We start from the raw sequence: 16,252 nt of genomic DNA, 5'->3' as shown, positions 1-16,252 counted from the left end.
GGAGGAGTGTCCAGCGTATCCACTCTGATGCTTAAGTCAGCAGATGAAGAAGAAAGTAAGGACGGCTGTATATGTGGTAATATACGTGAGTGTTTGAGAATTAAGAATTCCAGAATCTGTTAATGATAAATGTACATGTTATTTATAGGAGTAGATCTCATCATTACCTTGTTTTCAGTGCCCACATGCTAAGTATGGTAGGGCGGCTGCTTATACCCTGTGCTTCTGATGGCTTCTCTAACACGCCAAACCCATGTTGTTCTAACAGATAAGATTGCTCATAACAATACACTCGAGTGCAGTGCGCTTCTCGAGGTAGCTCGGGTAGAAGTTCTCGGGAGCTTGCATGAGAGCCCGGGCGCTCGATTGCCCGGGAAGAAAATATCCCGGGCGTCCCATTACCTGCTGCTAAAGAAGGTACTCTGCATATTAACTCTGATTTGGACTATTCATTTAGTATTCCGAGTCATCCACAAGGTTGTAAATGGCGGGAGGCGGCGGCGGGGCGGTCGGTGACCGCCTACCGCCTCAGTCGCCTAGGCGGTGCTTATGCGGTTGAATTTTTTTAAGTATTTTTTATAGATAATCATGCAATATAATCACAAATAGTTATATTTTTATGTAAAATGTACAATTAAATAATGTTTAAGCACAAAATATAATATCATCTAGATAATGTGCAATTAATAAAATGAGGCGGGCGACAGATTGTGTTCGGTGGTTGAGACTTTAGAGTTGAGAGTGAAAACCAAAAATAAAATAAAAAAAGTGAGGTGTGTTAAAGTTTTGATATTTAAAATTAGTTGACTTTGACTAGGTTTTTAAAATTGCTTGCTAAGTTTTTAAAATTGTTGACTAGGTTTTTAAAATTGTTGACTACAACTTAAAAATCTTCAATGACTCTCTCGCCCGCATGCTCGAAAACATCCCGCCTCCCCAACGCCGTATAGCTTGGACCGCCTAAAACATCCGACTCATGCATAGGCGGTGCGGTCAAGGGCCGCCTACCTCCTATGCGGGGCCATTTAGAACACTGATCATCCATGACCCGAGCTCTTATGGAGTATCAATGATGGTTTCAATCACCATTGCTCACTAATTTATTTATTTTTTTATTTTACATATTTCATTTTTGAGATAAAATCTTATCGATATATTGAATATTAATCAATTTTTTTATTCAATAATAATTTATTTTTTTATTTATAAAATTAAGATATGATTGAATATTTAATTTTAAAATAATTTATTTCTTGGAATTTAAATTTGAATATTTAGATTTTATATTTTATTATTTTATTTTAAAAAATTATTTGTTTTTTCATTATCAGTAGTTAATTAATCATATAAAAATTTATATATTTTATATAACATAAATATATAATTGAAATTGTATAGAGAAATATACGATAAAATTAATTTTAATTTTTCAGTTTTTTGATAATGTGAATAATATATTTTAAATATTAATTTATGTAAAAAATAATTAAATTTATTTTAGTAAAATTTTAAATTTTCAAATTTAAATTTAGTTTTTTTCAAACTAGAAATTAATTCTAAAAATATAATTTTTAAATTTAAGTCCAAACACAATATATAATTCCAAAACCATGAATTTTCGAATCCAATTCTACTTCTAGATCTAAATCCAAAATTTTAAACATCCAAAGACACTGTAAATGTTTATAAATTCTAGCTTGACCTGTTGATAAACTCAATTATCATCTTTTAGTTTTTCAATTCTAGAGAGACACAGAGGCGAATGAATTATTCATAATATCTGCATGTGATGAAACTCCACAGCAGCAATTACTATAAAGCAAGCAACTCGTAGCGACTATCTTGTGCAACAAGATCCAAGATTGCTGCTCTGTCAAATTCAAGATGACGAAAAAAGGGGTTATGTTTGTGCATCAAGATCCAAGATTGCTGCTCTTTTTTAAATCCAAGATGACGAAAAAGGACGATGGATTCATTATCAGTAACCACAGACAGATTCACAATTCCATATAATATAGATACTTGAGCACACTACGAGGGCAACTATTACCCCATAATTATAATCCAAAGTACATCGATCATTTGTTTCGATTGTTGAAGCTCATCTTCTCAAAGTACTTAATTGAGAGCAATGAAAGGGAAAGATTCACCTCATCCTTTCCCCATCTAGCCTTAGGCTTAGCTGTAGTATGCGACTGTGGTTCCAGAGCGAGTGGAATGCAAGGCCACGACGAAGTGACCGGCGACGTTGAAGAAGATGGCTTCAGCAGAGGCCAGAGATGGCTAGAGTATAGTTTCCGGAATCCGCCGAGGGCTAAAACGACAGGTCGCAGCTGAATCGGGCTGCGATGGTAGTGTCTGGTGCAGATCAACTCCCAGATCCGCTCGTCCTGAGCCGTCCTCTTCCATAGCCGGTTGACGCAAGAAGCCTTAGCTAAGTTGCGCCCGTCGTCCACGTGCCTAAGCACCTCGTACAACAGGTTGTCATCTAGCAGCACGGCTTCTGCTGCTAGCGGCATCCCTCCTTCTTCCTCCTCTTTCCCTTCTGGCCTGATTTTCTTCTTCGTGTCTTCATCCACGGAGGCGGAGGAATCGGTGTCTCCGGCGGCGAGAGGACGTTTCATTTGTCGGATCGGATCCAATGTCTAGGGGTTTGAGGGTTTTGTTGGAGGATAAGGGAAAGAGGACACTGATCTGATAATTGTGGTGGTTCGTGATGGGGCCTGAATCGTACGACGAATTGACCGGTTTACCCCGCCAAGAGAAATACATACCATCCCTGGACTCAACTTGTACTTTTAAAATAAAATAAACTAATTAAAATATAATAAGTTTCGAGAAAAATAAGCTTTTCAGATTGAGGAATGGCAGATCACCATCTCCATCCACCTCAATTAGGGATATAAATGAATCAAATCGTTTGCGAGTTATTCGAAGCTCGGTTCGATAAAAAGCTCGTTTGAGTTCGTTTATTAATCATATCAAGCCAACCTCAAGCTCGATTTTGAGCTCGAAAAATTAATCAAACCAAGCTCAAGCCTAAAGATATTCGGCTCGTGAGCTCGCAAACATATTTGATAATAGGCTCGCGAGCTCGAGTTCGAGCTCGGCTCGTTTAAGTGGCTCGTAAGCTTGAGTTTGACTCATTTGTTGAGTTGACAAATAAAAATATTAGTACTAATGTCAATGGAAGGAATTGAACACAAGACAAATAAAAATATTAGTACTATTGTTAATATGAACTTTGTAGGATACTTGACTAGTTGTTGTTGGAGATGATTTTGTAATTCCTGATTTTAATGGATTCTTTAACGTCCTCTCTACTTTCTCACCAGACTTAGTTGAAGTATTAAAGGGGTGAAAATATTTCATTGTTATTTATATGATGATATAATTGTATGATGAATATACTAGATATATTATTTTGGAATGTTCAATAATATATTGATTTATGTTTTTTTAGCTCTTATTCATGTCGTTTTGGTTATTTATGAATGAATTTACATTTTTATGTCTGATTTAAAATTAGTTTATAGATATATTTAATTTTTAACAAGTTCGAATCAAGCTCAAACTCGAGCTCAATTTTATGTTTTACGAGCTCGAAAACGAGCCGAGCTCAAGCCAGGCTTGTTAAACATACTAAACGAGCTATTAATGAATCAAGCTCGAGCATGGCTTGATTAACATGCTAAACGAGCTTTTAACGAGCCGAGCTCGAGCTTTTCTCGAGCTTAGTAATTTCAAGACAAACCAAGCTCGAGCCTGATAATAAAAGCTCGAAACGAGCTCGAGCCTTAAACAATCTTAAACAAACCAAGCTCAAGCCTGATACTGTTTGGTTTGGCTTGGATCGTTTACATCCCTAACCTCAATCAAGTATAAAATGAATCAATTCGAGTCTACCCACTAAATACTTGATATATATTCAAAAAATTCAAAATTGAGTAGGTCTCTTGTGACCCAAATAAAAAATTTATCTCACAAAACACGACCCGTAAATCGTCTCACACAAATTTTTGTCTTCAAAGTTTTCTTGACTGATTCAGATTCAAGCTCAGTTTATTTTATTTAAATTATCATGAACCGCTCACAAATTTTAATATTTTTATTAACATGATAAAGTTAAATATTAAATAAATAAATTTCAAACCATTCAAATATTTATTTTCGAATAAATACTTGCAAATATGTTCAAATATTTTGAGTAAAACTTCAACTCGCAAATTTTAGTTTTTCAATATTACTAATCGATCAACTCAAATATATTTAATTTTAACCTTAAAAAAAATTTCATGTTAGAATAGATTGATTCATTTAGACTCTTGCTCTCATTTGACGAGCTTTTTTTAAAAATATTATAAATTAAAATAATAATTATAAAAATATGGCAAAATGAGAGTGTTTGTAAAAATATAGTAATCCGCTAGCACACTGCCGCGGATTCATCCGTTTTTTATAAAAAAAAAATTAAAAAAACTAAAAAAAAAAAAAGAAAAGTGAGTGGGTGACGGATTCAAAGAATCCGTGACCGTGTCTACTCCTGCGTATATTCCTCTATAAATAAAAATTTCAGGTCCGCTTCAAATTGTATCCTTTCTATCTTTCCTTCTTTCGTCCGAAAGTATTTCCGTAATAATTCTCGCATTTATCCGATTCAAATGCGCTAGTATCCATCTTTTCTAATTCGATATTGTATTGATATTATTTGTTGATTTTATTATCCTTTTAATTTGAAGATATATCAAGAGGTAATGCTTAATTTTTTTGATAATATTATAATTATATATTAAGAATTAATATTTTTTGTGTATTTTTTTTGATAATATTTGTCATTTAATTCAGATATTAACACCGTCCGTTGAAATTATTACAAATTCCGTATAATTACGTCGGAGAATGTAATTTAAGCAATTATTTTAATATTTTGTTTGTATTTTTTATATTATATTATATTAACGTAATTATAATTTTGTTCATTAACATTATATTAATAAGTCTAATTTAGTTAAATATTATATTTATAATATTAATCATGATATTAAAAAATAGTTGGAATATTAGAAAAATAATAAATATGATATTGTGTTTTTGGAAATTTTTGAAGTTTAATATTTTTAATATAATTAAATTAATTTAATATAAGAATGAGTTAATATTATTGTACTTAATAGTAATGAAATTATAAAGTATTTTGTCATGTTTTGTTAAAAAATTTATAACAATTTATATATGAAATAGTGTTTAGTTACTCTTTAACTTTGGACACTTTAATATAATTTATATAATGTTATAAAAAAAAAATTTGTTGATGCAAAGTAATATAAGAAATTGATAATTCTAATTAAAATATTTTTATCCAACTATATATTTTGAAATAAGTTACTTAAAAGTTTAATATAAGTAACTTATATTAATTTTTGTTGTCATATATTAATTTGTGTTGGTGTATACAAATTTTTTTTTTGAAAATTATGTAATAAAATTGCACCGAGTATTTGGTGAATTCATCAGTCCTTCAGCTCAAATTTTCGGGATTCTTCTTGCGCAGCTCTTTATTTTTTTTCACTCCTTTGTATTTTTTGTTACGTATAAAGAATCTGTGATTCTTCTCCCTTTATAATTTGCGTCGATCGTGTAATTATTTTAATTCCTAATTTGACTTGATATTTTTCTGTCGAATCTTAGAATTTTAGAGAATTGCGCCGAGTATCAGCAATTCAGAATTTGATTTCGGAGAATTGTGCTGAGTAACAGAATTTGGGAGAATTGCGCCGAGTCTAAGTCGAATCTATATTTTTTGTTTCTATATTGAATTGTTTTTTTATATTGTATCTAATAATTTTTTTAATTAATTGCAGATATTAAACTCCGGTAGCTCATTTCATTACAAATTCCGTACAACGACATTTGAAAAGGTAATTTCAATAATTTCTTATATTTTAATTGTATTATTTATGTTGTATTAATGTAATTATAAATTTTTTCAGTTGCATTATATTCTTTTATATAATTTTGTTATATTTTATACTTTTAATATTAATTATGTTTTATATTTCTCACAGACATGGATACTGTCAGAGCCTTACTTTACGTAGGTGAGTATGTCATTATTGAAGATGGTAGGGTTGGATATAGTATTCCCGCGACCAGGCCCATTAAAATCCCTCGCTCTACTACATTTTCTCAATTGTTGAATTATGTGCATCGGAAGCTGGAGATCGACCCATCAAAATTCTGCATCAAATTGTCAACGAAATATTGTTATAGCTCGTTGTCTCGTTACATTGAAGAGCATATCTATATCACAGATGATGATAGTCTACAATTTATGTTTGAGTTGCCGACACTGGATTGCTTGTACTTGTATGTTGATTCATCGCCAGTGTTACAGAATGTAAGTGATTACAATTTTGATGCATTCATGCCAGTAATAACGCAAGGCTTGGGAACAGTAAGTTTGAATGAAGCGGGACCTTCTATGTATCACGTCGATGAACAGTCAGCTCAGGCCTACTCTGGGATCGACACTGGTCCTTGGGATCACCATATCACCACTCACACTGAAGAAGACTATGCATGGGGGATGAATAGAACTCGAGAATTGGATTTTTCCTCAGGGGGTTGGGATCATCATATCACGGGTCCATCAGGAGTTGATGTCGCATGGGGTTCTAGTAGAACAGGTCAATTGGATGCAAATATTCCCACCCCAATTACAGAACACATGCCTGAGCATGATGATTTATTCGGGGACAGTTCGCATCATGTCATGAATAGCGATGATGATTTGTATGCTACATCAAGTGACGGAGAAGATGATCATCATGTTGACAATGCAAATGAAGGGACATCGGCGCGTGTGTTAATGTCTGGAGCAACAATGACAGAGAACATTCCTATTGCACCAGAGCAACATTTACGTGAAATTCCTCAATTTTTCAATGAAGTCTATCATGAACAAATTCCAGATTCATTTGGTATTCTTTCTGCATCACGAACAAACTTTTACAATCCTGAAAGGCCAGAGCTCGGTGTAAAAATGGTGTTTAATAGCAAAGGTGAGTTAATAGCTTCTGTGAAGGATTTTTCTGTTCGGGTTTTGAGACTTGAATATATTGTTGTCGAAAGTTCTCCGACAATTTGGAAGGTCAAATGCAAGAACTGGTCCGAAGGTGGCAATTGTGGGTGGGGACTTCGAGCATCGTTCAAAAAAAGTTTAGGCTACTTCATTATCACAAAATATGGCGGTGATCACACATGCATGTCTACCCAAGTCGGTATAGATCACCACAACCTTGACGTAAACATGATAGCCAATACACTTTTGGGAATCGTACGTTATGATCCTACATACGAAATCAAATATGTGCGAGAAAGTATTAAAGAAAAATATGGTTATGATATATCGTATGCTAAGGCATGGCAGAGTTTGAAACGCGCGGTCGAGTTAGTCTATGGCACATGAGAAAGCTCTGTAACTTTGCTTCCTAAATATATGGGAGCTTTGTCGAAGTACAATCCTGGAACTGTTGTAGAATGGAACCATCTTCGACCGTATGACCATCCAGATAAAGTTTTGAACTTTGTGTTTTGGGCATTCAGACCATGTATAGATGGTTTCCGACATTGTCGCAACGTAATCAGTGTAGACGGTACCCATATGTACACCAAATATAAGCACAAACTACTCATAGCAATAACATTGGATGCCAATAACCAGGTTTTGCCGCTAGCATTTGCGCTTGTTGATGAAGAAAATTACGAGTCTTGGCATTGGTTCCTCGGTAATGTTGCACGACATGTTAACAGAGGGTGTAGTGGTGTGTGCCTTATATCTGATAGACATGCTGGTATAACAAGTGCAGTTCAAGATCTCCCTGACTTCAGGCCTCCTCTTGGTGTTCATCGTTTCTATTTGAGGCATGTTTGCTCTAATTTCAACAGCAGGTTCAAAAACATTCATTTAAAAGACTTATGTTGGGAAGCAGGGATACAACACCAAGTATCAAAATTTAATGCGACAATGGAGGCAATTAAAACCAATAATGCAGCAGCTTTCACATATTTGTCAAACATTCCGAAAGAAAAATGGTCATTGGCTCATGATGGTGGATGGCGACGAGGGATAATGACGACGAACATGTCTGGGTGTATTAATGGTGTGTTGAAAGGGGCGCGACGTCTTCCAATAACTGCGATAGTGGAGATGAGCTTTCAGCGTTGCGTGCAGTATTTCATTCAACGGCGAGCTCGAAGTGATAAGATGCTGGAAAAAAATCAACCATGGACCGACTACGCATACTCTAAATTTGATATGTGGTCGAAAAAGTCAATTGAACATCGAGTTGTAAGATTTGACCAAAGAGATAAAACAGCATCCGTTGCGACAGGAGGAAGACCGGGTCGTCAACATCACGTACAAGCTGTGAACATTTCTACGCGTGATTGCACCTGTGGTAAATTCACAATATTTGGAATACCTTGTTCACATGTGATATGTGCAGCGAAATGGTTTGGTTTGAATCCCGCACAGCTTGTACAACCATGGTTTACATTGAGCGAATACGTGAACACATACGATGGAAGATTCTATCCTATTCATGATGAACAATATTGGGATGAACCTACATTCCAATTACGACACAATGGTGTTCGTCGACAACGAAGGCAGGCTGGTAGAGATCGAACGACACGGATAAGAAACGAGATGGACCAGCCATCAACGAGGGCGAGACAACGTGGGAGGTAAAAAATCTACAATAACGTATTTTATTTTATTTTTAAATCGTAACATGTGCAGATGTGAATGTAATTACAAAATTGTGTATAAAAATTTTGTATTTATTGATAATTCTTGTTCATTGCAGGTAGGTGCATGTGAGAAGATCGAGTTATGGTGCAAAATAATTATGTTTGTGACGTAGATTTTACAATTTAGTATTGTATTGATATGACAATTCAGTGTTGTATTGTTATGAAGATTTTTTACTATGTAGTTTGTTGACATACCCTGACTTGATTTAGCAATTATACTTATGTTTTTTCAGTACTATAAATTTATCCCTAAATTTATTCGTAAAAGAATAATAAGTCACAATCAATACAGTCCACAATTTTAAAAAGTCAATAATACAAAGATAGTTTACGAATGTCGCAAAAAATATGTTGGAGCAACAACTTGTAATTAAAATAAAAAATTGCTAAACATACAACAATACGATGTAAGTAATTGTGTATATCTAAATAAATAGTTAATGTCGATGGTAACGATGCCCCCCAGTGCCACACGGTGGTCTCCTGATTACTCTACGTCCACGACCTAACATCTGTTCATCATCTCCATGAGTACTTGTTTGTCCTGCAGATGTACTGGTATCGGCAATGTTCCCACCAACCTCAAACCCTTCTGGATCAGAATATTGTGGAAATGGTATGGGCGACGGGTTAAAAGTAGGGCGACTCTCATTCATACCCGGACGAAAGTCACTTTGTAGAAATTGTGTAAAACTACCAACAATTGGAGTGTAGTAACCAGCGTCATATGATGGAAAGCTTGAAACCACTGGCGGAGTAGTGTACGCCATATTTGAAGATGATGGTCCGGGTTCAAACTCATTTCCTGTCCACATCGGTGGATATTGCACATGAGCTGGGCGTGCCTGTGATATAGATGCATATGTTATGTAACATATATTTAATACAACAAATTAAATTCACGTACATATGTAGATAAATAAAACATTTCTTACGATAAATTGTCGGTAGTTTGCATCAATAGGATGATAGCCCATGATGTTCGAAGGTACCACTGGCGGCGAGAGCACTATCTGTGAAATGCGATAATACCAACCAATATAGTCCACTGTGATGGCGGGCGTACCAGGTATGACATAGTCTCCACCAATCACAAAATTATATCTATCATTCCACATTTGTACAAAATCCGCGTGATATGTCGCCCAATCGAAGTTGTTCCGGCCTTGTCGAGTCAGCTTATGGAAATTGTCGAAGTTAGTAGCAGGTGGCGGAATACCCTGACGCATTCCGAACTGTCGGAGACACCGCTCAGGTCTACGCATCTCAACGATATGAAAATTAATCAATGCGCATGCCGACCGACATAGATGAATGCTATTTTCATCCAGAATTCTGCCAACCTCCGGACACATATCATAAAATGTCCATATAAACTGAAGCAAATAAAATGAAAAAAAGATTAGCAATTTCATAATATATAAATAAGATTAAAATTGTAAAAAAATTTCAAACTCTAAACAAATAATTTATATCTACCTGCACTTCTACCATCTTGTCAAGCATATCTCTCATTATACGAACCGAATGCTGGGCCGTGTGTGTCCAAGAAAATCCGCGTCTCCACCTGTAATTTAAAAAAGTACACAATATTTTCATTTAAAAAAATAAGAAATAATAATATTAAATTTTAACTATTTTTTATTAGTACCGTGCGCCGTATGGTGGGAATGGTAGACCCTGCATCACATCCGCAGCCTGCTCTTCTGAAATAGATACCTGTTCAGCTCTATCAGGGCAAAGAAGAATAATCCTAGACCACACCCAAATCTGCAATAACATACAACAGAAATAGTCAAATCTTAAGAAAAAAAAGTACAAAAAATATAATGACCGTATAAATGTACAAATACCTGCAATATTTGAATTGGGCCACACAAATCGCCCTTCAAACTCATTGATGTGTCGCACAACTCTCTATAAAGATATGCAACACAGCAGAACCCCAGCTGTACGTATTCACTAATTCTATGTCCTCAAGGAACTGCAAATACATAAGTTTCACAGCAGCACCTTCCGAGTCCGGAAACATACATCCACCAATGATCATTAATGCAACACAACGAGAATATTGTGTCACCTCCTCTTCAGTGCTTTCGTCATTAACCATATTATTCAAGCAATGGTCTAGCAAAGCGGTCAGATAAAGATGTGCACCTTTAATCTGAGAAAATGTGGGCGTAAAACCCAACCAGGTAGCGCAGCGCTGTTGTAAAGTATGTTTATTGTACGCGGTATCTACACCAGTGATAGGAATGCCATCAATATTCAACCCCCAAATAATGGCAACGTCCTGCAGGGTGATTGTTGCCTCGCCCACGGTTAGGTGAAATGTGTGTGTCTCACGACGCCATCTCTCAACAATGGCTGTAAGCAAATGATTATCATAATATTTAATAGGACCACACTGAATGACACCATAGAAGCCCATGCGTGCAAGACATAGGCGGACACGGAGGTGAATCCCAGCATTATGCAATCTCCAGAGACATTTGTCTGACCGGCGTGGCGAAATTATTGCATCCATATTTTCAGCGTTGATATTAGTTGATATGTGTCTATCCCGCAAATACAACACATTCTCCGTATTTTCAGCCATCTTGCAAACAATAAATCATTAGTTAATAGTTATTTGTATAAAATATATACATTAGCAATAGTTATTTATTATAAAAAATATAGCATCTAATTACAATAAATAATTTAGTAATACTTATTTATTATAATAAATACATTAGTAATAGTTATAAAACGTATACATTTATTGTAATTAAATTAAGTATACTTATTATTATAATTAATATCATAAGTATTTCAATAAAAATATTACTTCATGGAATTAATATATAGGTATTAATGTTATACATATAATATTTTAATTATTCAGTATTAATATTTTAATACGTGATGCAATTAATATATAAGTAATAACAAAATTACGTGAGTCGATTAATATTAATATATAAGTATTAAAATTATACAATATAAAAGTATTAATATATACGTATTAATATTATTTTATAATAATAAATATATAAGTATCAAAATAGTTATTATTATTACAATTAATATATACGTATTAATATTACTTATAATTTTTGTAAATAAATTAAGTATAGTTATTATTATTACTTGAAAATAAAATTTCAACTTAGTTAAATAAACCTATAACATAATCTAATTAACTTAACTCTAATTATTTAAGATCTATGTGGAATAATACTTATTTATAACATGTAATTCCAATAATATAATTTATAATTACTGTAATAAAATTAAGTATAGTGATTATTATTACTTAAAACTATTACGATGCGGTCATAAAGTTCTCGGTATCAAATAAGTACAATAATAATACAATTAATAATATAATTATTGTGCTGAACGAAATTCTCGCAAAATCGGAATTAGCTGACAATAATAAATATAATAAACTATTGTGCTGAACGAAATTCTCGCAATAATACAATTAACTGACAATAATAAATATAATAAACAAAAAAATAATTCACAGACTTACGTACGCTAAATGCACTGAAGCCGCCGAACGAAATTCTCGCAAAATGGGAATTAGCTGAACGAAAGCGAGAAGAAGGAATTTAAAGCGAGAAGAAATTGAGGTGAAGCCGCTGCTGAATGAACAAAAATTCATCCAAGGAGCGCAATTTAAAGCCACAGATTATTTGGTCAAATAATCCGCAGAATCCGTGGCACTGTCACGAATTCCATGAATCCGTGACTTTGGTCACGGATTCCACTGCTTTTCCTTTTTTTTTTAGTTTTTTTAATTTTTTTTATAAAAAACGGATGAATCCGCAGCAGTGTGCAGCGGATTACTATATTTTTACAAACACTCTCATTTTGCCATATTTTTATAATTATTATTTTAATTTACAATATTTAAAAAAAAAACCCCTCATTTGACCCAACTTCCTACCATTCCCAACACCTTTACTCTACGTAATCATTAAAAATTACAAAGATTTATTGAACTTGGGCAGTTCAGATTAATCATGTACTTATCCCGTATAAAATTACATGACATTTATATATTGCATAATACAATAGCGCACACGGTGTGGTGTGTAACGCCAGTGTATCACAGGTTCGGGGTGTCAACTTTCACACGACTGACTATGAAGACAACCTAGACGAACTTTGTCCTGTAAAATTGTATACGTCTATCCGATGCCCATAATGAAGAACTGCAAAACATTTCATTGATAGATTCGATCGTTATACTTGAAATATATAAATATTCTAAATAAGCTTACATATCCTAAAAATCTAACATTTTATCCTAGTTATAAAAAAGGACAATGAAAACAAGTTAATCATGAGATTTCTACCTATAAATAGGTAGATATGTTTTACATTTGAAAGATCCGAATATTTTTTATTCTGGACTTTTGAACACTCACGTATATTCACTCACATATACAACTTTCCTTCTTCCTCCACATGCTGACTTAAACATCGGAGTGACCACGTCGGACATCTCTCCGGCGCCCATTCACTAGTTTATTTCCTTGTTCGCGCATGTTACATTTTTTTGAAGTTATATTACAGATATATATCTTCACCACATGACATATCTCTTTGCTCATTTTCCTAAACAAACTCTTATCGGATCCAGTGGATTGCCCCGACCATGCTCACCCAATCTAATCGGATCACATCAGAAAATGTTGCTACTACAGATTTCTGATGCTCCTTAATTCTTGTTTTCATTAAAGTGTTCTAGTAACGACTTTTTCTTCCTGCACGGGTTAATCAAAAGAATGTGGGGGCTAAGAATGCGTTAAGCTAACCTGTCTAGTCTCTACTTGGGTTCTAAAACAGATAACAGCACTAAGCAACCCACACTTCTGTTTCCTGGAAATCTTCTCCGATGTTTTCAATAAAACATCATTCAAGACTAACTAGGAAAGTCACTTAACTAGACTGATTAGGTTTATTTGCACTTGGTTTTTCACTTGCACCTCTAACAATCAACACTGACACGACCTTAAACTTCCATCCCTAATCTTCTGATAACGTTGCAGTAACCATTTTTTTAATATGCTTGCTTCTTATTTCCAACCGCGCTTGTGTACCCACTACTTCACCTTGAAATTACAAATAATAATGATGATGATGATAACAACAACAAAAATAACGATCTTACTGTAAGTTTGGTACATTATTTTGAAATGCACCTCATCAGCATGTTCTTTAGGCAGATCAAGCTTGCCGCTAACTGATCATAGTTATTAAAAGCCCACGAACATGCCCAGGGAACAATCCTTTAATGAGGCACACCTCTGGGGCGTAAAACATGTGTCTTGATGCAGTTAAAGGCTCAAGGCACATTTTAAGTTTGCCTCAAATGAGAAGATTGCATTTTTTTAATGATATCCAATGTAATGGTCATTCATATCTACGTATACTGAGAAAAAATTATTTCATCATTATTCAACAGCTTATATGTAATATACTAGATGCTAGTGGACACAATTCTCTGACTACATCTCATTGATCTCAATTCTCAACTATGCACATAACTTCAAGTGTGAATCGTAACCAGAATCCTGACCCTAGTGTTTATTGGATTGTGCGCATTCAATAACTATGAAACATTGAAACTGACTAACCTCAAATGTGAGTTCAATCCAAAGATATTAACGGTCTTGAAAGGAAATCAAGAAAAGGCTAGATTGGCGTGAATCTACCAACACCATTAGCTAAATTAAAGCATAATTACAGCAAGAACCACTCGCCCATGACTCTTACTTCCCCAACAAAAAAAACACTTTGATTCAAATCAATAATGGGAAAAATCTATTACTTGTGGAGCACTCCTAAAAGAGACATAAATCCACAAAAAAATATACACATCCTGAGGCCAAATTCACGAAATATGGTGTTTCTATTATATTATCAAAGAAGGATCCAGATAATAGAGGAAGATAGACCTCGGCATAGAAAAACATCACAAACCGATTACATAAACAAGTGCACCATAATTAAAAAGAAAAGGATAAGCTAATTTTTTTCATGGAGGAGAGTTTACTCATTCATCATCAGCAACCGACTCGATTTTCTCACTATGAGGCGGAGCGGTGGATCCCGCATCCTCCTCCTCAGCCTTAGGCGTCGGCTCATTCGCCGGCTGCTCTTCCGGAGCCCCCGATTCACCAGATCTGACCTTCACAGTCTCCAGCATTCTCTTGCTGATTTCCTTGGAATAAACCTGGAGAATCTCGATCCCGTCACCATCGGTAGCAGCCGTGGCACCGATCGATTCGAAGGCCTCCTCCTCGATAAGCTTCGCCACATCAACGGCTTCCTCGCGTGAAAGGGTACCGTAGCGCTTGGACAGAATGGAGGTCGAAGATAGGGTTTCGACAAGGCGGTTTCTCACGGCGTCGCGAGTGCGTTCAGTCGGTGGCCAAATGCTGAAAGAAACATTAGTGTGTTTCGGGGCGGCGGCAGTACTGGTGGCGTCAAGTTGAGGTTCGGCTTCTGCCATGGTGGTGGCGGAGGTGGCTTTCAGGCGGTCTTGGTAAGATTAGGTCTCAGAGTTGCTGGAGATTAATGTACTCAAATGTCACAAATAAGCTAAAAATCCTCATCTCAGCTTCAATTAAAATATTAAATAATTTTATTTTATAAATAAAGTTTATTTATATTATATAAAAAAAAAACGTATAATAGAATGATGTGTGACTTACTAGAAAACTCGCATCTGCCAACAACACAATCTAGTACCTTTCGAAAATAAGGCAAATTACGCATGAACGTCTACATATTTTTTATTTTTTAAAAGAAACACGTTTACATAATTAGCAGCGTGAATTAAATGAATAATTGACTTTTTGTCTCACTCCTCTTATGATGAAATCACGCTGAAATGGGAGAACCGGGTAAGTAGCTCCAACAGATCAGATCAACAATTTATAATGTTTAGGAATTTTGAGTGAGGTTAATGGCTGTGATAACACCTGCAAACAATCAGAGGAACTCGTGAAGTGGGCGCCGGAGGGGTGTCCGATGTAGCCACTCCGATGCTAAAGTCAGCAAATTTCAGATGAACACAATCAATATTTGAGAGAAAATATATGTAATGCTCAGAGTTCAAAGATTTCAGAATCCTTCAAATGACATTAATACCTGCTATTTATAGTAGGAAATGGGGTAGGCACCTCGATTCCAGTGCCACCTACTAAGTATGGCAAGTTGGTTGCCCATACTCGAGCTTCTGATGACTTCTAGGACACTCCAAGCCCAAGTTGTTCCGACAGATCAGACGGCATGTATCAATCATACTCGAGTGTGGTTCAATTCTCGAGGTAGCCCGGGTAGTTGGTTACCCAGGTATTTGTATGGGAGCCCGGGCTATGATGACTGCCCGGGAAGAAATCTTCTGCTCTGGGCTTTACAATTGATATCCCGG

General features: G+C 35.1%; 5 protein-coding genes across 9 annotated transcripts; 1 reads left to right on the top strand and 4 right to left on the bottom strand.

Moving 5' to 3' along the window:
- Positions 1 to 1,951: 1,951 nt before the first annotated feature.
- LOC142547460 (F-box protein GID2-like) lies at positions 1,952 to 2,756 on the bottom strand. Its single transcript, XM_075655770.1, has one exon. It carries the CDS (start codon positions 2,622 to 2,624, stop codon positions 2,079 to 2,081), a length of 546 nt encoding a protein of 181 aa, XP_075511885.1. The 5' UTR covers positions 2,625 to 2,756; the 3' UTR covers positions 1,952 to 2,078.
- A 2,128-nt stretch (positions 2,757 to 4,884) lies between these two features.
- On the top strand, positions 4,885 to 7,483 carry LOC142544975 (uncharacterized). 5 transcript variants are annotated; one of them, XM_075651976.1, is made up of 4 exons: positions 4,885 to 4,901; positions 5,689 to 5,784; positions 5,862 to 5,918; positions 6,066 to 7,483. In XM_075651976.1, exon 4 carries the CDS (start codon positions 6,068 to 6,070, stop codon positions 7,466 to 7,468), a length of 1,401 nt encoding a protein of 466 aa, XP_075508091.1. In that variant the 5' UTR covers positions 4,885 to 4,901; positions 5,689 to 5,784; positions 5,862 to 5,918; positions 6,066 to 6,067; the 3' UTR covers positions 7,469 to 7,483. The 5 variants fall into 5 exon arrangements, with proteins under 5 accessions (XP_075508091.1, XP_075508089.1, XP_075508088.1 ...); XM_075651974.1 differs by having other exon boundaries at positions 4,886 to 4,901; positions 5,689 to 5,918; XM_075651973.1 differs by lacking the exon at positions 4,885 to 4,901 and adding an exon at positions 5,329 to 5,589 and having other exon boundaries at positions 5,689 to 5,918.
- Positions 7,484 to 9,180: 1,697 nt separating this feature from the next.
- Positions 9,181 to 10,161, bottom strand: LOC142544974 (uncharacterized). The gene is made up of 2 exons (XM_075651970.1): positions 9,753 to 10,161; positions 9,181 to 9,662 (listed from the first exon to the last, which is right to left on the bottom strand). Exons 1-2 carry the CDS (start codon positions 10,080 to 10,082, stop codon positions 9,255 to 9,257), a joined length of 738 nt encoding a protein of 245 aa, XP_075508085.1. The 5' UTR covers positions 10,083 to 10,161; the 3' UTR covers positions 9,181 to 9,254.
- A 105-nt stretch (positions 10,162 to 10,266) lies between these two features.
- Positions 10,267 to 12,366, bottom strand: LOC142545070 (serine/threonine-protein phosphatase 7 long form homolog). Its single transcript, XM_075652051.1, has 4 exons — positions 12,342 to 12,366; positions 10,671 to 11,416; positions 10,469 to 10,587; positions 10,267 to 10,384 (listed from the first exon to the last, which is right to left on the bottom strand). Exons 2-4 carry the CDS (start codon positions 10,713 to 10,715, stop codon positions 10,267 to 10,269), a joined length of 282 nt encoding a protein of 93 aa, XP_075508166.1. The 5' UTR covers positions 10,716 to 11,416; positions 12,342 to 12,366.
- Positions 12,367 to 14,706: 2,340 nt separating this feature from the next.
- Positions 14,707 to 15,422, bottom strand: LOC142547459 (MFP1 attachment factor 1-like). The gene has a single exon (XM_075655769.1). The coding sequence runs from the start codon at positions 15,326 to 15,328 to the stop codon at positions 14,870 to 14,872; it is 459 nt and encodes a 152-aa protein (XP_075511884.1). The 5' UTR covers positions 15,329 to 15,422; the 3' UTR covers positions 14,707 to 14,869.
- Positions 15,423 to 16,252: the final 830 nt, after the last annotated feature.

This window comes from Primulina tabacum, chromosome 5 (assembly GCF_025594145.1).
Source record: "Primulina tabacum isolate GXHZ01 chromosome 5, ASM2559414v2, whole genome shotgun sequence".
Lineage (NCBI taxonomy): Eukaryota > Viridiplantae > Streptophyta > Magnoliopsida > Lamiales > Gesneriaceae > Primulina > Primulina tabacum.
This window is presented reverse-complemented; position numbering and strand designations above follow the sequence as displayed.